Source organism: Ranitomeya imitator, chromosome 4 (genome assembly GCF_032444005.1).
Source record: "Ranitomeya imitator isolate aRanImi1 chromosome 4, aRanImi1.pri, whole genome shotgun sequence".
Classification (NCBI taxonomy): Eukaryota; Metazoa; Chordata; class Amphibia; order Anura; family Dendrobatidae; genus Ranitomeya; species Ranitomeya imitator.
Window position 1 is genome coordinate 632,290,648 of NC_091285.1, and position 23,700 is coordinate 632,314,347.

Below are 23,700 nucleotides of genomic sequence, written 5' to 3' on the forward strand. Positions count from 1 at the left end.
CCATCACCATCCACCTTACTGGGAAGCCCTGGGGACATACTTCACCTGTGGGAAGTTATATCATCCAGCTGCCATTCCATCACCCCAGTGGACCCCACAGCAGCGTCGGTCACCCTGACCGAACACCACAGGTGGCGTCACGAACCATTGACAGACTGTACAAATCCCTTTACTGGACGCCCCTTAGCAGGGTCACGGACCGGGTCTAGCCACCGTGACAGCCTCAGAACCGAACCAGAGAGGCCCGGTACCGAGAACTCGTGGCCCTGTGTCTGGGGGCGCTCCATAACAGCTAACGCACACAGTATATAACACAGCCCACGTAGTATATAACACAGCCCACGTAGTGTATAGCACAGCCCATGTAGTGTATAACACAGCCCACGTAGTATATAGCACAGCCACGTAGTATATTGCACAGCCACGTAGTATATAGCAGCCACGTAGTATATTGCACAGCCACATAGTATATAACACAGCCCACATAGTATATAGCACAGCCACGTAGTATATTGCACAGCCACGTAGTATATTGCACAGCCACATAGTGTATTGCACAGCCCACGTAGTATATTGCACAGCCCACCTAGTATATTGCACAGCCCATGTAGTATATTGCACAGCCCACGTAGTATATTGTACAGCCCATGTAGTATATAGCACAGCCACGCAGTATATTGCACAGCCACGTAGTATGTTGCACAGCCACGTAGTATATAGCAATGTGGGCATCATATCCCTGTTAAAAAAAGAATTAAAATAAAAAATAGTTATATACTCACCCTCCGTCGTCCCCCCGGATCCAGGCGAGGCGGTTACCGATGCTCCTCGCGCGCTCCGGTCCCATGAGTGCATTGCGGTCTCACGAGATGATGACGCAGCGGTCTCGCGAGGCCGCTACGTCATCATCTCGTGAGATCGCAATGCATGGAGCGGTCACCGGAGCGTCGTGAGGAGCGGGAAAGGCCTGTTCTGGATCCGAGGGGCCGACGGACAGTGAGTATATAACTATTTTTATTTTTTTTTATTATTTTTAACATTAGATCTTTTTACTATTGATGCTGCATAGACAGCATCAATAGTAAAAAGTTGGTTACACAGGGTTAATAGCAGCATTAACGGAGTGCGTTACACCGCGGAATAACGCGGTCCGTTAACGCTGCCATTAACCCTGTGTGAGCGCAGACTGGAGGGGATTATGGAGTGGGCACTGACTGCGGGGAGGAAGGAGTGGCCATTTTGCTGCCGGACTGTGCCCGTCGCTGATTGGTCGTGGCTGTTTTGCCGCGACCAATCAGCGACTTGGGATTTCCGTGACAGACAGAAGGACAGACAGACGGAAGTGACCCTTAGACAATTATATAGTAGATAGCTGATAGATATATAGATAGATAGATGATAGATACATAGAAAATAGATCAATAGATAGATAGGTAATACATAGATGATAGATAGATAGATAGATAGATAGATAGATAGATAGATAGATAGATAGATAGATAGATAGATAATAGATAGATAGATAGATAGATAGATAAATTATAGATAGATAGATAGATAAATAGATAATAGAAATATTGATAGATAATAGATAGATGATAGATAATAGATAGATCATCAATCTATCTATCGATCGATCTATCCATCCATCTATTGATAGATAGATGATAGATAGATGGATGGATAGATAGATGGATGGATAGATAATAGATAGCCCTAATCTCTAAGAACAGTAGGAGTGGTGCGTTTATTCTGGGAGTGCCATTTCCTCCTCTCACCCCTCCTGTGCAGGTATATAGGGTCAGCAGGTAAGGGACTCTACCCATTACAGTAATCATGGAAGGACCACGAATTAGCCTGGTATGTCTCCTGTGTCTGATCGCAGGTGAGTCGTTTCTCTGGATTATAGGAGGTGGAGGGATGGAGCTGGTAGACTTGCTGTGATAATAGTAGATAGCATTAGTAAGGATTGTCTCCATGAAGGCAAAGTTGAGAGACCTGTCTCTGCTGTCAATCAATATTGTAATAATTTTCAACCAAATGCTTTGTTATTCTCCACGTCTGGTCTTCTCTGTGGGGTTCAGGTTTCTCTATGTAATGTTCATGGTTCTCATGATAAGTCTGTGTGTTTTTGAGGATCATCTCCTTTTCCTTCGTGTTTTCTAAGCATGATCTAGATCTTCTCATAGAATAACCAACATAGAGCAGCTCTTCACGCTCGCTGGTCCTTGTATTAGCTTCAAGGTGAAGGTCTGACTTAGTTTGATCACTCTTGTCTTCTCCATCTCTGACCTTGAGAAGTATCAGCTCACCTATTTCTACAGATTTCACATCCACAGATGAATCTATACCTTGGACAAGACTATAGATAATTCACTGCATGGAAAAATCGTGCATTCTTTTTCTACTATGTCCCAGCTTTGGCTGTATCTCTATTGGGCACATTTTCTATGTCCATATCTTCACCATCAGCAAATAATCCTGCTGGATTTCATAGTGCCATTATGAGTTTTCTGAAAGTTTTTGGAACTTTTTTCCCAACTATCTTGAATAAATATCTACTGAATTTCCATTTGTTATCTGTAGATGACAATTTAGGATTAGGACTAAGACACATCAGTTTCCCTTCTGTGCGGTCTAGTCATCAGCTTGTAATGTTACCCACGTACAGCATTTGTCAAGCTAAGACTAATATAAAACTATCATTATGGGAGAGGGATAAACAGTTGTGGCCATAAATATTGGAACAGTTCATAGATAAGGAGTGTGGATGTTTTATTGTCCTCTGATTGAGGTCTGGTTCTGTGTTGTGATGCCCCCACAAGGTCTGAGGAGCAAATTCCTTAATTGATGTAAAAAGACATAAATCCATGAGACACATTCATTCCTGCACGGAGAGTGTCAAAGGTCGTCATGAGTTTATACTCCCTGACTCTTCTGTCTCTCTGAGATTTGAAGTTACCTTTTAATACAAGTAATTTCATGTCCATGTTGCTGTGATCAGGGAGACAAAAATGCTTGGCCACAGGTAGATCCATTCTTTTTTTTCTTTTATTGTGTGGCGATGAGAATTCATCCTTGTTCTAAGTGTTTGCCCTGTCTCCCCTACATACAGACCCCCGGCTGGACATTTGGTATAAATAATTAAGTACACTACATTAGATGTGATGCAGCTGAAAGTACCTGGGATCTTGTAGTCCTGATGAATCAATTCTCAGAACTCTGGTGTAGCATTGGAGTATATGCAGCGCTCCACTGGTACCAGCAAAAATCTACTATCATAGAAGTTTGGAATATCCATTAAAACTTTATACCAAGCTGTAATATAAGCTAAGGAAATTGTGAAAAAGAAGTCATATGCCTCCATAAGTCTGTTGAACCAGATTCAGCAGCATAGTGAGGGGTTTCATAGTTTTAAGGTTGAAGGTAGACTTGAGTCCATCGAGTTCAACCTATAGCCTAACATGTGTCAACATCAATCCTTATATAGATCCATTTAATCATAATAATATGGATGCACTCAATCAAATGAGAAACCAAGGAATGCGCTCCCGAGGGGAAAACAAATCCCAAGGAGACCAATGAGGTGCAATACAACTCCAAACTAAAATCACACATTTAGTCAAAAAATATTAAAATATAGTTGAAATACACAAAAATAAAAAGCAACAATTCCACACAATTGTCAGAGCACAGTGGTGTCAAGAGTAGACCAATCAATATATATTAGGGATAATGTAAATATAAACTCCTATGTGTTGTTGGATAGATTTCTAAGTATGGGATGGGACACACTGTGAAATATAAATCATGAATATGTATTCTGTGAATGATATGCACATAAGAATAATAAATATCAAATATCTCATGCATATCACCGCCATATTACAATGTTAATAGTCATTTTCCTCAGAAAGCAGGGTGAATGAAACGCGCGTCGGGGCTCAGGCCACATGGGTCTGCACCAAAGTAAAGTAAGGTTTCTTCATATGTCCTTTTCTCCCCTTTCTTAATTTAGTGATTTATCTTCACTATAATGCCATAAAAACTTAGCATTATAATACGGAGGTTCCATGCACTAGCACTTTATATATCTACCTCATTTATTATTGTCATTGTCATTGGGAGTTACAGTATTTTGCAGTAGCGCCTTATTTCCTTCGGCAACATCGATACATGTTATGGTATATGTGGGATTATTTTGAGACAACTATCGGTGATTTGTTTATAATCAATGTGAAATTTGATATTTATTATTCTTATGTGTATACCATTCACAGAGTACATATATACATGATTTACATTTCACAGTGTGTCCCATCCCATGCTTAGAAACCTATCCTACAACACATACAAATTTATATTTAGATGATCCCTAATACATATTGATTGGTCTTGACACCACTGTGCTGACAATTGTGAGGAATTCTTGCTTTTTATTATTGCGTATGTAAACTATATTTTAATATATTTTGAATAACTGTGTGATTTTAGTTTGGAGTTGTATTGTACCTCATTGGTCTCCTTGGGATTTTTTCCCATGAGAACCCTTTCTTTGGTTTCCTTATTCACTAACATGTTGATCCAGATGAAGGCAGATACCCCAGAGGGCAGACACTAATAGCTCCATATTAGGGGAAATATTCCTTTCCGACTCCATACGGCAATCAGACTAGTTTCCAGGATAACAAAACTCTAGTAACTGGGGACACTTAAATGGAAAAACTCAGCTCCAAAAAGGCTATTTACCTGCCGGTATAGTGGTAATCTGCAGGTAAATAGCTTTTAAGTAAAATATGGCAGTATTCCTGGAGCAGTGGCTACTGAGAGAAAATTAAGTTATATTTTCCCTGCAGCTGCTCACTTCCAGTTATCGGGGTGGTGCAGGGAGCTGATACAGCCAGTCATCACTCATTATACAGTGAGTGCATTGTAATTACTCCCCAGCACAGTGATTGACAGCCTTCTGTGCAGTGTATTTGCAGTGTGTATGCAGTGTGTGTGCAGAGCAGAACCTCCTTGCATCTTGTGTCAGCATCAAGAGATCACTGCAGCCAATAACTGACCGTAGCAGTGATCCGATAGTCAACCTGCGGATGACCTGAATGTAAGGAGTGACCAAGATGACATTGAATATATGGAAGTACTGAGTATACTGTTTGCCTGGGGAAAGGCACCCAGTGCCGGAATATAAGATCAGATCTCAGTAGGGTGAATCTCAAACTCCCCAGTTTGGTAATGATCCCCTTAATGTGAGTGGGTGTGGGGCAGCCTTTACCATGTCCCCTCCACTAGCTTTGGAGCTCATAGTCACACAAGCAAATTCATGCACATGCTAATCACAACTGGGGCATGCATACGCCAAGGCTTAAAGGGTACAGAATTAGGAAAAGCACATACTAACCCTAGAAATGAATATTAAAATATAACAAGAAACGTAGCTGCCATCTCTGTTCCTTAGTCTGCAGTATTTTCTGCTGAAACTGAATCGTAAAAATCCTGCAGAGACCAGGGGTTAATCTGACGATCAGTTACATTTTTGAGATGTGGCAGATAGAAACAGGAAGGGATCTCAGTAATTTTGGTCCTGCAGTAGACAGGACAGAGGGGGGAGGCTCCTGCTGCAGGCAGTTGTCTCACAGCCACACACAGTGTAGGATGGGGCTAGGGCTGTAGTCATGGCCGACAGTAATCCCTGTATCACCCGCTGGTCCCTTCCCTTCTGAGTACCTATAAGTATATAAGGGGACAATACAAATATCTCGCTGAGGATCTGTTTATACCAAGGAAGGTGACGGGCACAAGGGGGCATTCTTTGCGTCTGGAGGAGAGAAGGTTTTTCCACCAACATAGAAGAGGATTCTTTACTGTTAGGGCAGTGAGAATCTGGAATTGCTTGCCTGAGGAGGTGGTGATGGCGAACTCAGTCGAGGGGTTCAAGAGAGGCCTGGATGTCTTCCTGGAGCAGAACAATATTGTATCATACAATTATTAGGTTCTGTAGAAGGACGTAGATCTGGGTATTTATTATGATGGAATATAGGCTGAACTGGATGGACAAATGTCTTTTTTCGGCCTTACTAACTATGTTACTATGTTACTATGTTACCTCGGTACTGCTCCTATACTCCATCTTGGTTCTCCCGGTACGGGGTTATTTCCTCTGCAGACGGTTCCACAAATAAAGAGTCACAGTCCGGCTTTGCTTTAACTTCAACTCTTTTACTCAGCACTGCATCATCCATGGCACAATCAATCACAGCAATTGGCAACGCTTTCCCTTGCTCCTTCTCTGCCGCTAAGCCTGTCCCCGGGATGGACCATATTTTCTGCCGTTTTGCCCCGGTCCTAAGAATAGCGGCCCACGCAAAAATCTGCCACATGTTGGATTACTTGCTCCCATTCTGCTTTGCCTTCTTCCTCAGTGCTACAGCCCCAGTCACTCTGCGTAAGGCTAGCTCTGCTGCTGTACTCTCTTCTATGCTCTGGCCCCCTGGATGCTAGATGCTGGGCCCGCTCTACTAAAACGTTATGTAGCACCGTGTTACCCTGGGCTAGACAGCCCTAGTGAGCTACACAGGCTCCCCGGCCCCAACTAACTAAAACCGGGAAGACCTCACTATCTTATCCCACCGTGCCCCTCCTACGTTAACTATTTCCTATCCTAACTACCTCTAAGCTATAAGGCTAACCCTGCAATGCTCCCATCTACTGGCCAATTTGAGGTACTACTACCCTTAGCACTATACCTTCAACTAGTGACCGGCCCAGGGTGCTCACTTTCCCTAACATGCAGTAGATGTGCAAGTCATATTAACAATCAGAACATTAATTGTAATACACATTATTAGTGTAGCAGTACCAAAAAAAAACACAGTAGTGATAATACACCAAATAGTGTAGCAGTATCACATTAAATAAACATATAAAAGGCATAAAACATATTAATATCACACTCCTTACATTCCCCTTTCTTTTAATATGGTTGTCTTTAACCATTGAAAAACTTTAATAATATATATAACTATACTTTAATAACAAGGAGGACTCAGTATGAGTCAAGTCCATATGTACACTTTTGTGAACGGGAGACACTAAGAACACAGTTCTTAGAAAAGTCCTGCTTTTCCAGTAGAATGGGCTCAATAGGTGCAACAAAAACAAAACAAAAGAGTCCATAGGCTCTAAATATAACACACCCAGCTCGCAGTCCTCTGGATCAAAATAGGCACACATAAAAGAAGACACAAATGTCCTTATGACTGCTTCTGGTTATGAAACTCCCCTGTTCTTTGGGGAAGGAACTCCAGGGCATCTACCTTTTCCTGGAAGGATGCAGTACAGTCCATCATCATTTTTTTTTAGTGCAATGGCACAACACAAGTTCAGTCTCTACTCCTTCTCCTCTTTAATGGCACATGCCCCATGCCGCTCCAGTCTTAGCGGAATCCCATTCCCGGTTTCGGGACGGGGGTGACTCTGCAGCCGCAGAAGCCACAGGCTGCCATGATGAGACAGCTGTGGTGGGGGCTTGGGAGGCAGAAGCTGTGTGAGGCACCGACCGGGCCAAACTCGAGCCCGCGTACAGCTTCATCTCCTCCGGGGTGCAAAGGGTGACAGCCACCGCAAAATAGCCCCGAAGGCAATTTTCTTTGAAAAAGGAGACCCAATCCCCTTCTTCCAAGGGTCTCCCAAACTTCACTGAGGCGGCATAGATCTTCTCATTAGACCCGACCTCGCAGATGAACCTGAAACCACGACCTAATTCTACGTAGACCAGCTGGCCATAGGTACACCGACCAGCCATAGCACCACCTCCTGACCGACGTAACTCGGCCCACACCTCCTTTTCCCTCTTTTTCTTCTGTTCCACTATGTCAGCTATCCAGGCCAACTGGTCTGGAGAAGGAAACGGGCCCTCAGTAACATGGGCAGGACATGCGACTCCCTGGGAACCCTGGGTGCTCGCGACGTGCCTCCCCTCAAATACCCAGCGAGCCGTCGTACGCCCCAGGACTTCTGACTCCTCTCGCACAGGACGGTTGGCCGCGGCAGGGGTGAATAACCCGGATCGGGCTCTGGGAGCAGATGATAGGGAAGAAGTCTCGCTCTCTTGGGGCATGGGTCGATCCACACTCACCACCTCGGGTTGCTGTCTCCGGACCATATCCTATCCGTGACTGCTGCATCTTTCCACACAGGTGGTGCGGACTGATCTTTCTGGAAGTAGTTTCGGCTTCGGCCTTGCTTCCGGTTCAGGCTCCCATTGGCGTGAAGACTCCGGTCCAGATGGAAGCCCCGGCTCCTGACGTCGGTCATCCCGCCCCACTGGGCCTGGTCGCTTGACGTCTTCTGGGTGTTGTACGGCCTCAAGCAGCCACTGGGGTCCCCATCAGGTAAGGGTACCGCTCTCCACGCCTCGCCGTTCCGCTGTACAGGTTGGGTACTCTCTCTCCCCTCCCACCATCTCCATTCTAGATGGCTCACTTCTCCGTAGCTCAGCGTGCAGGACCGATGCATTGCCGCTGGTGGCGGGTTGCATAATGGCACCGCGCAGCTGCACCCATGAGTTTCTTGTGGGCCCCACCCATTCCAGGGTGGGATAGCTTCCAGCCAATCCACCCATTCTCTTTCAAGTAGTCTCAGGAAGCGTGGGGCTAGGTGTCTTTAGCACTTCCTCCGGAGGTGCCGCCTGAAAGATCTTTGCGCCATTTCCGTGCAGTCACGCTCATGAAAGGTGTGGGCACAGCAGTTGTCTCTGTGTTTGGCGCCATTCTCTGCCACCTCGGCCGCCATCTTGGTCACATCAGTCCTTTGCAAATTTCTTGTCACCTCCAGATTTCTTGTCACCTCCAGGTGATCCGTTCCTCCTGGAGTCTCGGTTTTGGTCTAATCCAGTATATTATTTCCATTGTTGCAATGTTCAACCCGCTCATCTCGGGTCTCCTCCGCTACGGTTTCACCACCATATGGGACAATGAGATGCTGCTGACTATGTCAAGTGTAGGATGGGGCCAGGGCTGTAGTCATGGCCGAAATTAACCCATGTATCACCTGCTAGCCCCTTCCCTTCCAAGTACCTCGGTACTGATCCTCTACACCATCTGGGTTCTCCCGGTACAGGGTTATTTCCACAAATAAAGAGTCACAGTCTGGCTTCACTTTAACTTCAACTCTTTTACTCAGCACTGCATCATCCAGGGCACAATCAATCACAGCAATTGGCAACGCTTTCCCTTGCCTCTTCTCTCTGCGGCTAAGCCTGTACCCGGGACGGAACGTATCTCCCGGTCCCTCAGTGTCCTCAATGCCCAGAATCTCTGCTTCTCGTGGGGGTATTTTATGCCATATCGACTCGGTCCTAAGAATAGAGGCCCACGCAAAAATCTGCCACATGTTGGATTACTTGCTCCTGTTCTGCTTAGCCTTCTTCGTCAGTGCTACAGCCCCAGTCACTCTGTGTGGGCTAGCTCTGCTGCTGTACTCTCTTCTATGCTCTGGCCCCCTGGATGCTAGATGCTGGGCCCGCTCTACTAAAACGTTATGTGGCACCGTGTTACCCTGGGCTAGACAGCCCTAGTGAGCTACACAGGCTCCCCGGCCCCAACTAACTAAAGCTGGGAAGACCTCACTATTTTATCCCACCATGCCCGACCCACGTTAACTATTTCCTATCCTAACTACCTCTAAGCTATAAGGCTAACCCTCCAATGCCCCCATCTACTGGCCAATTTGAGGTACTACTCTCCTTAGCACTATACCTTCAACTAGTGACCGGCCCAGGGTGCTCACTTTCCCTAACATGCAGTAAATGTGCAAAACATATTAACAATCAGAACATTAATGGTAATACACATTATTAGTGTAGCAGTACCAAAAAAAACACAGTAGTCATAATACACCAAATAGTGTAGCAGTATCACATTAAATAAACATATTTAAGGCATAAAACATATCAATATCACACTCCCTACAACAGAAAAAGAGGAGAAGGATGAGTGGGACAAGATTGAAAAGATTTCTTTGTTTATAACAAGATATGGTGAAGGAAACACAGAAAATGAAGAAAGGAATTCCACTGGTATTTTTATTTTGTATTCTTCAAATTGTAGTGATCTTTTATGTTACGCTCATGTCTTATGGATAAGCATGTGGGTCATTTAGAAGATAAATTCTATCAGAAGTCAAAGTGTGTTAGTGATAAATCTGGTTCTCTTGATGTAACATGACTCTTTGGCCATGTTCACATGGTCAGTATTTGGTCAGTATTTTACATCAGTATTTGTAAGTCAAAACCAGTGAGCGATACATACAGAAGTGGTGCATATGTTTCTATTATACTTTTCCTCTGATTGTTTCACTCCTGATTTTGGCTTACAAATACTGATGTAAAATACTGACCAAATACTGAACGTGTGAACGTGGCCTTAAGGTGTCTTCTCTCTTTCCACAGCTGTGTCTGGCAAAGTCCTGGTGAAGGAGGAATGCGCCCAGGGTCCAGAGTATTGGTGCCGGGATCTGGACACAGCGGTGCATTGTGGAGCCGTGGAACATTGTCAACAGAATGTATGGAAGGAAGATGACGTAAGATCTGAGCTCATCAATGGATTCACGTGACAATCATTTCATGTGATACCGACAGTAACACTGTATTTAGATTATTGAAGAAGATCATTTGTTCTTTATTGCATATGATGATCTGCATGTGAAAAAGATTCTTTGTATCCATATGTGACTTTACTCAAAAGGCCACAGACCATCTGTAGCTGAATAAAGACATGGTGCATTCAATTTTTCCGCAATATCATCAAGGTGCAGTGGCATGTAAAAGTTTGGACACCCCTGGTCAAAATTACTGTTATTGCGAACAGTTAAGCAAGTTGAAGATGAAATTATTTCTAAAAGGCCTAAAGTTAAAGATGACAAATTCCTTTGCATCTTCAGCCAAAAAAAGTACCGTATTTTCTGGCGTATAAGACGACTGGGCGTATAAGACGACCCCCAACTTTTCCATATAAAATATGGAATTTGGGATATGCCCGCCGCATAAGACGGGGGCCATCTTATACGCCCAGTCATCTTATACGGCGTGTGGTTCCCAGGGTCTGGAGGAGAAAAGACTCTCCTTCAGGCCCTGGGATCCATATTCATGTAAAAAATAAAGAATAAAAATAAAAAACATGGATATAGTCACCCTCGGACGGGCCCTGGATCACAGCGCTGCTAGCGTCCGCCTCCGTTCCTTAGAATGCGGTGAGTGAAGGACCTTCGATGACGTCGCGGTCACATGAGCGGTCAGGTGACCGCAACGTCATCGAAGGTCCTTCACTCACCGCATTCTAAGGAACGGAGGGAGACGCTAGCAGCGGTGACAGCCAGGGCCCGTCCGAGGGTGACTATATCCATGTTTTTTATTTTTATTCTTTATTTTTTACATGAATATGGATCCCAGGGCCTGAAGGAGAGTCTCCTCTTCTCCAGACCCTTGGAACCACACGCCGAAATGCAGGATCGCTCCCTGCACACGCCGTACCCAGCGTATAAGACGACCCCCGACTTTTGGGACAATTTTTTGGGGTCAAAAAGTCGTCTTATACGTCGGGAAATACGGTATATATTTTCATCTTTTACATTTTACAAATTACAAAAAGGAAAATGGACTGTTGCAAAAGTGTGTGCACCCTGAATGGTTAGTACCTAGTAGCACCCATTTTGAAAGTATCACAGCTCGTTAAACGCTTTTTGTAGCCAAAGATCTTTCAGTTCTTGTTCAAGTGATTTTCATCCATTCTTCCTTGGAAAATTCTTCCAGTTCTGTGAGATTTCAGGGGCGTCTTGCATGCACTGCTATTTTGAGGTCTAGTCACAGATTTTCAATGATGTTCAGATCAGGAGACTGTGAGGGCCACTGTAAAACAATCAGCTTGTTCCTTTTAAGGTCGTCTATAGAGGATTTTGATGTGTGATTAGGATCATTATCCATTTGTAGAAGACATCCTCTTGTCAACTTCAGCTATTTTACAGATGGTGTTATGTTTGCATCAAGAATTTGTTGAAATTTCATTGAATCCATTCTTCCCTCTACTTGTGAAATGCTCCCCGTGCCATTAGCTGCAACACATCCCCAAAGCTGTTATGATCTGGTGGCCTAGGAGCAGCATGAGACGGACTCTGGAGAAGGTGGTCCCTGTACTGACCGCAAACCCTGAACCTGGCAGCGCAACTAGAAGTAGCCGTGGGGGGTACCTAACACTCCCTAGACCCCTCAGCACAGCCTAAGATCTAACTACCCCTAAAGACAGAAACAGGAAACCTATCTTGCCTCAGAGAAAATCCCCAAAGGATAGATAGCCCCCCACAAATATTGACTGTGAGAGGAGAGGGAAATAACATACGCAGATATGAAATGAGATTTTAGCATAGGAGGCCATACTAGCTAAAAAGAAAGAAAAGAACAGAGTACTATGCGGTCAGTATAAAAACACTAGAAAATATCCACCGCAGAAAATACGGATCACCACATCTGACTAAAGACATGGGAGGTATATCTGCATCTCCAGAGAAATAGCTAGGCTGCAAAAAATCCTTCACAGACTAAGCTGGACAAGACAAAAACATGAAAAAGCACAGAACTATAAGGTCCACTGCAGGTGGACAGAAAAAACAAAGCCAGGACTTATCTTTGTAGAAAAGCACAGCAAACTGGAGAGACCAGCAGGGAAGTGAATCCTTCCAGAACAATGGACAACTGGCACTGACTAAAGGATCCTGCAAAGCTATATACCCCAGTCAGTTTTGCAATTAGTAGATACACCTGTCCACTCCTTCAGTCCAGGCATAACTGCATTACCCTCTACAACCACCGGAGGGAGCCCAAAAGCTGAATTCACAACACAAAGCATGATTGATCCACCCCAATGCTTAATGGTTGTCGAGATGTTCTTTTCCTGAAATTCTTTGCCCTTTTTTCCCACACATACTGTACCTTTGATCATTGTGGCCAAAGATTTCTATTTTAACCTCATCAGTCGACAGGATTTGTTTCCAAAATGCATCAGACTTGTTTTAGATGTTCTTTTGCATACTTCTGACCCTGAATTTTATGGTGAGGATGAAGGAGAGGTTTTCTTCTTATGACTCTTCCATGAAGGCCATATCTGTGCAGGTGACTCTGAACAGTAGAACAATTTACCACAACTCCAGAGTCTCCTAAATATTTCTGAAGGTCTTTTGCAGTCAAGCAGGGTTTCTGATTTGCCTCTCTAGCAATCCTACGAGCAGCTCTCATGAAATTTTTCTTGGGCTTCCAGACCTTATCTTGACCACCACTGTTCCTCTTAGCTGTCATTTCTTAATTACATTTTGAATTGAGGAAAAGGAAACTTGAAAACACTTTGCTATCATCTTATAGCCTTCTCCTGCTTTGTGGGCCTCCACCATTTTCATTTTCAGAGTGCTACACAGTTGCTTAGAAGAACCCATGGCTGCTGTTTTTTGGCACAAGGTCAGAGGATTCTGGGTTTATATAAAACTGGGAAATTTGCGTCACTTGGCATTTCCTAACGATTATAATGAACAAGCCATAACCCTAACAGGCTAATTAAGGTCTGAAACCTTGGTCAAAGTTATCTGAGCACACAAATCTACAAGGGTGCCCAAACTTTTGCATTTTCCTTTTTGCAATTTTTGAAATGTAAAAAATGACTATGTAATTTATTTTGTTTTGCCTAAAGTGCAAAGGAAATGTGTCTTCTATAACTTTAGGCCTCTCTGAGATCATTTCATCTTCAACTTGCTTAACTGTTCACAATAACAGTAATTTTGACCAGGGGTGCCCAAACTTTTACATGTAATTGTAGCTTGGTTCTGGTGGTACGGCAATACAACTTTGGTAGGAGAGCGATCAGACATTTGAGTATTAAAAAATGTGTTGTACAGGTCTGTTCACACTGCCATCAGAGGCAAAACTAGTGATAAATAATGTTAGAAGCCCCAACAGACCCGATGGGAACCACCATAATAGAATATGTTCTGTCGCTCGCTATAGAGATCCATTGTTTAGTAGATCCAGCACAGCATTCTTGCCTTTGCTATGAATGGAAGCCACGATGCAGATCTTTATCCTTACTCTCTGTGCCAACGGCACCTAAATTCTGGTTCCGCAACAAGCTCTCAATGTTAGCGGCCTTGTTAGGGGAAACCTTCCCCCCCATCTACTACATTTGATTTACGTGATATTGTACATTTGAGTGCTATACCTATATTTTTATCCATTCAGGGGACCTATTTGATGCTGTGTTATTTCACATCCATTTTATGATTGTTCTTATTATTATTTATATTAGTAATTATTATTACAGAGTTTAATATATAGGCCCCATCCTGGTATAATGTCCCTCATTATGGGCCCCATCCAGTAATAATGTCTCCCATCCTGGGTCCCTTCCTGTAGTAATGTCCGCCAATGCCATCCTGACCTCTTCCTATAATAATGTTCTCCATCCCGGGCCCCTTCCTGTAATAATGTCCCACATCCTGGGCTCCTTCCTGTAATAAAGTCACCATCCTGAGCCCCATCATGTAATAATGTCCCTCATCCTGGGCTCCTTCCTCTAATAATGTCACCATCCTGAACCCCATCTTATAATAATAACCCACATCCTGGGCCCCTTCCTGTAATAATGTCACGATTCGGAGCCCCATTCTGTAATAATGTCCCCCTTCCTGTAATAATGTCACCATCCTGAGCCCCATCCTGTAATAATGTCCCCCATCCTGGGCCCCTTCCTGTAATAATGTCACCATCCTGAGCCCCATCTTATAATAATAACCCCCATCCTGGGCCCTTTCCTGTAATAATGTCACCATCCTGAGCCCCATCTTATAATAATAACCCACATCCTGGTCCCCTTCCTGTAATAATGTCACGATTCGGAGCCCCATTCTGTAATAATGTCCCCCTTCCTGTAATAATGTCCCCCATCCTGGGCCCCTTCCTGTAATAATGTCACCATCCTGAGCCCCATCTTATAATAATAATCCCCATCATGAGCCCCTTCCTGTAATAAGGTCACAATTCTGAGCCCCATCCTGTAATAATGTCCCCCATCCTGGGCCCCTTCCTGTAATAATGTCACCATACTGAGCCCCAGCCTGTAATAATGTCCCCCATCCTGGGCCCCTTTCTGTAATAATGTCACCATCCTGAGCCCCATCTTATAATAATAACCCCCATCCTGGGCCCCTTCCTGTAATAATGTCACCATCCTGAGCCCCATCTTATAATAATAATCCCCATCATGAGCCCCTTCCTGTAATAAGGTCACAATTCTGAGCCCCATCCTGTAATAATGTCCCCCATCCTGGGCCCCTTCCTGTAATAATGTCACCATACTGAGCCCCAGCCTGTAATAATGTCCCCCATCCTGGGCCCCTTTCTGTAATAATGTCACCATCCTGAGCCCCATCTTATAATAATAACCCCCATCCTGGGCCCCTTCCTGTAATAATGTCACCATCCTGAGCCCCATCTTATAATAATAACCCCCATCCTGGGCCCCTTCCTGTAATAATGTCACCATCCCCAAGACAATTCAGCTGAATGTGTGTCCTTGGACTCAATTGCAGCTTAAATAGGTGCTAGCTTTGGCGGGCCCTCCTCCCAAAGTGGCCCAATCACAGCCGCACCTCTATAACAGCCAGGTTATGAGCCATTATATAAATGACCAGGTAACTGACCCTCCTACTATTCAATGATTTGTCTCTTCCTCCAAACAGGTTGTCCTGTGCTTGCAGTGTAAGCAGATTGTCACCATCCTCATTAACATGGCGAAGTCATCCCCAATCCAGGTATGGTCTATACTGACCGATCGGACCACCGTATATTACAGCTTGTTGAAATCCATGCTGATCCCATCATATAAGCTTTTGAAGGAATCTAACCAATAAAAAACATCTCAAGGGGTTATCCTTTGAGATTTATGTCATATCCATAAGCTTTGCTATAAATGTCAGACAGATCCGGGTTCCAAATATTGGTGAATTAAAAATTGAAAAGCGCGCTTGCTCCCTCATTTTTGGAAGTTCTATAATAATGAATTGGGAGAGATGCGCAAGTGCAGCCAACCGTCCATTTCCAGCATCGCCTAACAGGACCCCATTCCTGATATGAACGAGCGTCCCACCAGTATAAATCTAATAGATGGGTCGCCTCCATTAAGTGGCTGGTACATTTTCAGACATGTTTCTCAGTTATTCTCATCAGTGGTTGCCAACAATTCCAGAATACCATGTATGCTTACATTGATATTTTCTCCTGCTCCTATGTATGAAAAAGTGATGAGGAATTGCTCATAGCGCATGTGTGGATCAAACAGTAAACATGTGCTGTGAGACTGAGCGTTTCAGATCACTTAGGACAATACATTTATTGAGGATCATAGAGTAAGGAAAGGTTTAAAGGAAATCCGTCAGTAGGATCGCCCCCTACTAAGCCATCTGCAATATACGAACATGCAGATCATAGAAAGTAAAATAAAATGATATTTTGATGTCTGTGATCCTATATCTTGTTCCAGAAAAATCCACGTTTTTGTTAATATGTAAATGAGCTGTTAAGATCTATGGGCCGGACATAGATCTTCCTGAAAAGCTGCCGCCAGAGATTATTGTAAATGAAAGGGAGAGATACCAGTGTGAGACATGTAACGACTGACAGTCTGCTCTCCTGATCTACATGTCAGAAGACATGTAGCAACACCTGATTAATTCTGGTAACACTAGAAAAACCTCCTTTCATGTAAAATAATCTCTGGAGGCAGATTCTCAAGAAGATCTATGTCTGGCCCATAGATCTTAACAGCTCATTTACATATTAAGAAAAATGTGGATTACTCTGGAATCCATCAGATCAAGGTATCATTTTATTCAACTTTCTATGACCTACATGCCCACACAGACAGGAAGATTGATCCTTCTGACAGATTCCATTTAAAGTCTTCAGGCCGGCAAAATGTTGCAGGGTGCGGTAGCTCTCACTAGGCCAACTAAAACAAGAGCTGTTGAGGGGAGTGACTGAACCAATAGGACAGAGAGTGTCGTCTACTTATTAGGCAGCTATATATCTGTCTATTTACTACTAGGAATGAATCGCCTAAATTTATGTACAGAACACCTATATTCATGAAGGGTATAAAATAAACAGACACTCAGTCAAGCCTGGGAGATTAGTGGAAATCCCAAGCCTGGGTACTTCTTATTATCACCAAATGTAAATTCAATCCCAGTAATTTTTAATTTGGTGTAATGGCTGCTCTAACAATGGAAGTCTCAATCAGGGAAAAAATGCATTCGGGAGGTTCGGGAGGATAGTAGTTGCCATTAAAAAACAATTGTAAGTCTGGATGTTAGACGCACTCGTTTATCTGAATTCCAGTATGACATTGATTGAGTTAAAGGGAGATAGACAAGTTATGTTTCCCATTGCGTTACTATGCCTGACATTAAAGGGAATCTGTCACCTTAATTTGGAGGGCTATGTAAATGCCCTGAGTCCGGTCCGATGTTTCTTCTTTTTTCCTCCACCCCATCCTTCCCCGCTGTCCACAATATTTTCCGGAATTTAAGTAGGTGTCCTCCAGAGTTCGCGCGTGCGCAATGCAATTTTGTCTTGCGCACGCGCAGTATGCTTTGCCCATCTGCGGGCAAAGCTGAAAAGCATTGCTGCGCATGCACCGGCGCACAGAGAAACACTTCCGGAACATAGTATGCCGGTGCATGTGCAGTAATGCTTTTCGGCTTTGCCCGCAGATGGGCAAAGTATACTGCCCATGCGCGAGACAAGATTGCATTGCGCACACGCGAACTATGGAGGACACCTACTCCAATTCCGGAAAATATTGCGGACAGCGGGGAAGGATGGGGTGGAGAAAAGAAGACAAAACACCCCCCATCGGACCGGACACAGGGCATTTACATAGCCCGCCAAATTCAGGTGACAGATTCCCTTTAAATACACCAATCCAGGTAGCTCCTCTAATCTTATGCAATGTCTTCTGCTTGCAGACCTTTATCAAAAATTTTCTACATGACCAATGTTCTAGAATCCCTCCATTTCAGACAGAATGCATTAAGATGGTGGACGAGTATGAAGATGTCTTATTAACAGTTCTGGAAAAGCAGTTTGTAAGTAACCAGCTGCTTAATGCAACACCCCATGATCCATATATCATCATCATTAAAGATACACAGGGCCAGACCTACCTATAGGCATAGTAGGTATTGCCTCTAGACCGCCCTGCTGGAAGGCTGCAGAGGACACCACATGCCTTGTACTCTATTAATGAAAATGTTCGATAGGTGGTTGACATGACCCGGCTAATGCACACCAAGTCATGTGGAACTATATGAAGGTAAAGTTCATCTCAAGGAAAAGGGAGTCCACACCCTTATTTGCACAAATAGGTGTCCATTAGCCGAGTTTCAGTCCTCCCCAGCCCTTATCCACATGCACGTCACTTGACAAATGGTAAGGTTTTAATACTAGAGGTTAGGACCATCCCAAATAGGGTCACCTTGACGTGGTGGTATTGCTTTTACTTTTTTTTTAATCAAAATGATGTTAACTAAGCACTCTATATTATTTTCATGCCCTATTGCTATTTATTTATTGCAGGGTGTTTGTTTATTTTGTCTTGGGTTTTATCTGCTTATTGGCCGGTGTGAACATGCGCCTACACGCTGCATGCACGTTAATTTATAGTCCAGTTCACCTCTTTAGGTCTTAAGGCCCTCATACAAAATAAATTGACGTCGGACAAACCCGCCAATATTAATGAGTTCGGCTGATATTTATTGTGTACGAGGGACCTCCCCGACGAATGATTGTAAAGATCCAGCATGTCCAATTTTAGACTGCTGATCTTTTTGGTCCCAAAGAGATAAGCCCCCACTAGAGATGATTGGCCGCAGCTTAGCGAGTGTTCCAGTGTATAGTAAAGCCGGGCAAGATAGCTGTCAGCCGAAAGATTGACCGAACCGTTGGTCGGCCAACAGCTATCTAAAATGTACGGGGCTTAAGAAGGCAGACTGTGCCGTAGTCACCAGTAGTGTAAATCCAGTACAGAAAATGTCTTATTTAAGTCATCCATTGTCTTACAGAATCCGACCTCAATCTGCACTAAACTAAGAGTATGCCAATCTGATGAATCCCTCCACTGGGATCCAGATCTTCTCTTCAAACCATCGCTGGAGATTATCTTGCCGCTCGTCCAGCAGACTATACAGACCATGCACGCCAAGGCGACACAGGTAAGAGGAGGTCTTGGGGCTGTGTCTGGAGCAATCATAGACCCTTATAAACCTGATGTAGGCTACACCCACCACCGATGGCCACCTGTCCTCGTGCCCTTTGGTATTTTGATTAGCAAATTCAATAATGCACAAAATAATCTGTATTGATGATTCGCAGGACACGAAAGCGGAATGGCCGATCCCCATGCCACTTTGCTGGATGTGTAAATCATTTGTGCAGAAATTCGAAGCAGCGATCCCAAAGGTAAATTCAGTATTCCCTGTACCGAATATACTGCATATGTGTGGTCATGAATAGAAGCGCACAGACGTATATATACCCGCCTGCTGATAGATATCTCATATATACAGGAAGCCATTGCAAAGGGTGCGTCACAGCTATGCCTCGCACTGCCACTGAAGCTGAGTGGGGTGTGCCAGTGCTTGGTAGAGAAGTATGTCGTTATTATACTGGAAACTATATTGGGAAAACTGGGACCAAAACTGGTGTGCGGACTGTTATTCATGTGTGTTTCGGAAGAAAACTGTGGGGCAGGTGAGTGCTTTCCTGACATTTCTATATTCCATAAGATCTGATGATCTTCCTCCAGTAAATGGCAATTTTAAGTATGTAACCTACAGATCCATATTTCTTTGTATTAGATAATTATCCCGCGGTGATGCCAGTGCTGGAATCTGATCTCACCTGTGACACTTGTCTGGCCATCACCTCCATTGTGAAGAGTACGCATGGTGCCAACATGACTCAAGAAGGAATCAGTGTGGCTCTCTCCAGGGTGTGCACCTCCGCAAAGGACTGGAAGGAGGTAAGAAGGCAGCGGTGTGACTAAAGGAGCTGCAGATGCAGGCTATAGGGCCAGATTATAAGAAGGGCCCCCGTAATACAAATTCAAGAACCTCCTTCCCTACTATCCGCCTGGTAATCGTATCTGGCAAAGACGAGGTGACCAGACATGCATGCAAGACTCTTAGGTTAGATTCTAGGACCACCTTCCCACTTCTCTACATTTTTTCCGTTGTCTGCACCAACATCCTTAGTAGAAATCTGCTCTGATTATTGCATTTTTTTATGTTTTTTTTTTGCTTTGCTTTACCCTTTTTTTTATGTGGATTTGAAATGACGTGTTTTTAATGGATTTTTTTGTGCGAAACCACAAGAATTCTGCACCTATAAAGATAATTACTAGTGATGAGCGAGTGTACTCGTTGCTCGGGTTTTCCTGAGCACGTTCGGGTGACCTCCGAGTATTTATGACTGCTCGGAGATTTAGTTTTCATCGCGGCAGCTGAATGATTTACAATGCTCGGACTGGCCAGCGGCTCTTCCGACCCGAGCGTGATCACTTCATATATTTTTATGCAGCTGTCACAGTCGGGACGGATGAGCCGCCGGTCAGACCAAGCATTGCGGTCCGATCAGAGTCCGATTTATACGGCCGTCTGACTGCACCTTTACATGCCTCTTTCAGGCTCTCCATAAAAGCAAAACAAAGACTCTGTAAACTCACAGTGACCATTAGTTTTCTGCACAAATCCATGCATTGCACAGAGCACAGCTTTTATATGTGCGAACATGGCTAAGGCTTCGGAGTATTTCGCAGCTGTTTTGTAGGATTGTAAAAAAAAATGGACTCCCAAAATTCATGACGTGCTTTACAGGTAGTATAGAGTGGAGTTTTCTTTACAGAGATATTTACTTTGCCTTCTCCATACACCTCGGTGGAGAGAGCCACGCACATGAGCTACCATCTCTGCTATATGTAAAGCTGGGCAGGAAAAGTCTGTATCCGAGACACAGCGTGGGGCTGTAGGGTTTCATTCGGCCGAGTGTGATTTGTAAACCCCGAACACCAGTGAAACACGTGAGGGAAGATATTGTCACACTATCGGTACTGCTTCCTTGAGGGTCGGTGGCAGCAGCCTGCGATGTAGTGTGGTGGAGGGGATGAGCAAGGAAGAAGGAGAGGCCATCATAGATAACAACAGAACGGCCTTCGCTGAGGTAAAAGCTGAAGAACAGACATAACGGGCATAACATGGCCACTTTGATTTGACAGAGTTGCCAAAGAGGTGACTGTACATGGCGACACTTTACATTTCTTTTTTCAAGGAGACTTCTCAGTCATTAGTTTCCGTCATTAGAACCTTCTTCACCGCAGTTGCCTTTCCAGATGCTTCCATGAGGCAAGAGTTAAACTTCCTTCTCTAAATCTTCCACACTAGGTTGGCGACTTGTAATCCACCTCTGGTATGAAGGCGACCTTGTCCAGTCCACAGAGGTCTCAGGACCACCAATAGCTTCTCCATCGTGGTTCCCAACTACGATCCCGTTTGGGCCTCTCCCAGCTTCCAACTGAGCCACTTTGATGGCTTCCTGTTCTGGTAGCCTCTTCTTTCTGTCTGGTTGATGGTCACTGTGCTGTAACTACAGGCACCCTGGTGGACTAGGCCTCTACAGCACCTTAGGGTCGTCTCAGATGTCGGTGATAATCAGTCTGATGTCGGATCACAACGCACGAACCGGCTGCACATCTCCTGACCCGAAAGTGACAGCTTTAGATCAATTTACATGCGGAAAATCTCCACAAAATTTCTTAATATTCTCATTAATCAGCTAGTTCTGTATAAGGCTACTTTCACACATCAGGTTTTTGGTTTCAGGCTAAATCCTGCAAATTTGCAAGAAAACGGATCCGGCGTAAATTGTGAAAAACTGATGCACCGGATCCGTTTTTTAGGAGAGAGAGAGAGTGGAAGAGAGAGAGGGGGAGAAAGAGAGCGGGGGAGAGAGAGCGGGGGAGAGAGAGAGAGGAGGGGAGAGAGAGGGGGGGAGAGAGAGGGGAAGAGAGAGGGGGAGAGAGAGGGGAAGAGAGAGGGGGAGAGAGAGGGGGAGAGAGGGGGGAGAGAGAGTGGGGAAAAGAGAGTGGAAGAGAGAGAGGGGGAGAGAGAGAGCGGGGGAGAGAGAGCGGGGGAGAGAGAGAGGGGGGGAGAGAGAGGGGGGGAGAGAGAGGGGGGGAGAGAGAGGGGAAGAGAGAGGGGGAGAGAGAGAGGGGAAGAGAGAGGGGGAGAGAGAGGGGGAGAGAGGGGGAGAGAGGGGGGGAGAGAGTGGAAGAGAGAGAGGGGGAGAGAGAGAGCGGGGGAGGGAGAGAGGGGGGGAGAGAGAGGGGAAGAGAGAGGGGAAGAGAGAGGGGGAGAGAGGGGGAGAGAGGGGAGAGAGAGGGGGGAGAGAGTGGAAGAGAGAGAGGGGGAGAGAGAGCGGGGGAGAGAGAGAGAGGGGGGGAGAGAGGGGGGGGGAGAGAGGGGGAGAGAGAGAGAGGGGAAGAGAGAGGGGGAGAGGGGGGAGAGAGAGGGGGGAGAGAGTGGAAGAGAGAGAGGGGGAGAGAGAGCGGGCGAAATAGAGAGGGGGAGAGAGAGGAAGAAAGAGGGGGGGAGAGAGGGGGAAGAGAGAGGGGGGAGAGAGAATGGGGGAGAGAGGGGGAGAGAGAGGGGGGAGAGAGGGGAAGAGAGAGAGGGGGAAGAGAGAGGGGGGAGAGAGAGCGGGGAGAGAGGGGAAGAGAGAGGGGGGAGAGAGTGGAAGAGAGAGAGGGGGAGAGAGAGAGAGAGCGGGCGAAATAGAGAGGGGGAGAGAGAGGGGGGAGAGAGGGGGAGAGAGAATGGGGGAGAGAGGGGAAGAGAGCGAGGGGGAAGAGAGAGGGGGGAGAGAGAGCGGGGAGAGAGGGGAAGAGAGAGGGGGGAGAGAGTGGAAGAGAGAGAGGGGGAGAGAGAGAGAGCGGGCGAAATAGAGAGGGGGAGAGAGAGGGGGGAGAGAGGGGGAGAGAGAATGGGGGAGAGAGGGGAAGAGAGCGAGGGGGAAGAGAGAGGGGAGAGAGAGCGGGGAGAGAGGGAGAGAGGGGGAGAGAGAGAGAAACGGATCCGGCGTAAGAAAAAAAACGGATCCGTTTTTTTCAAAAACTGCCGGATTGTGCCTGAAACAAAGAACCTGATGTGTGAAAGCAGCCTTATGCTATAGATTTTCCATATGCATTAACCATAAAGCTGTATTCATACAAATCAATGTCTGGGAGTCCGCTGTGATGTGACTCCATGTGAAGGACACAACAATCCATAGCTGAGGTGGTTTACCCAGGAAAGCACCATAATGACGTGAATAGAAGTTACAGAAAACTCTGAGCCTAGGCAGATGGAAGCTTCTCTAATTTCCTTGTATTTTATTAGCGGGGGCTTAGCCAACTTTTCAATAGGGGCATTTAATTGGATGGCCTCTGGATGAATAGCAGTGTCGACAGCAAAACCAATACTGATCAATCCTTTCTTATATCGGATAGCATATGATAATTTTTTTACTGAAATTCATCAAAATGCTGCCACCTAGTGGTCATATTTCAATGC

General features: G+C 45.1%; 1 protein-coding gene across 4 annotated transcripts in view; it reads left to right on the top strand.

Annotated features, from left to right (window-relative positions):
* SFTPB (surfactant protein B) overlaps positions 1–23,700 on the top strand; it is a 41,240-nt gene that overhangs the window by 12,578 nt on the left and 4,962 nt on the right. The window contains exons 1-8 of one of the 4 annotated variants that reach the window (XM_069762170.1): positions 1,829–1,885; positions 10,454–10,584; positions 15,778–15,849; positions 18,064–18,183; positions 19,159–19,308; positions 19,469–19,555; positions 19,663–19,846; positions 19,954–20,117. In XM_069762170.1, coding sequence (XP_069618271.1) covers positions 1,837–1,885; positions 10,454–10,584; positions 15,778–15,849; positions 18,064–18,183; positions 19,159–19,308; positions 19,469–19,555; positions 19,663–19,846; positions 19,954–20,117 — 957 coding nt within the window. In that variant the 5' untranslated portion in view covers positions 1,829–1,836. Of the gene's footprint in view, positions 1–1,828; positions 1,886–8,201; positions 8,397–10,453; positions 10,585–15,777; positions 15,850–18,063; positions 18,184–19,158; positions 19,309–19,468; positions 19,556–19,662; positions 19,847–19,953; positions 20,118–23,700 lie in introns of those variants that run through there. The other 3 variants (XM_069762171.1, XM_069762173.1, XM_069762172.1) reach the window with 3 other exon arrangements.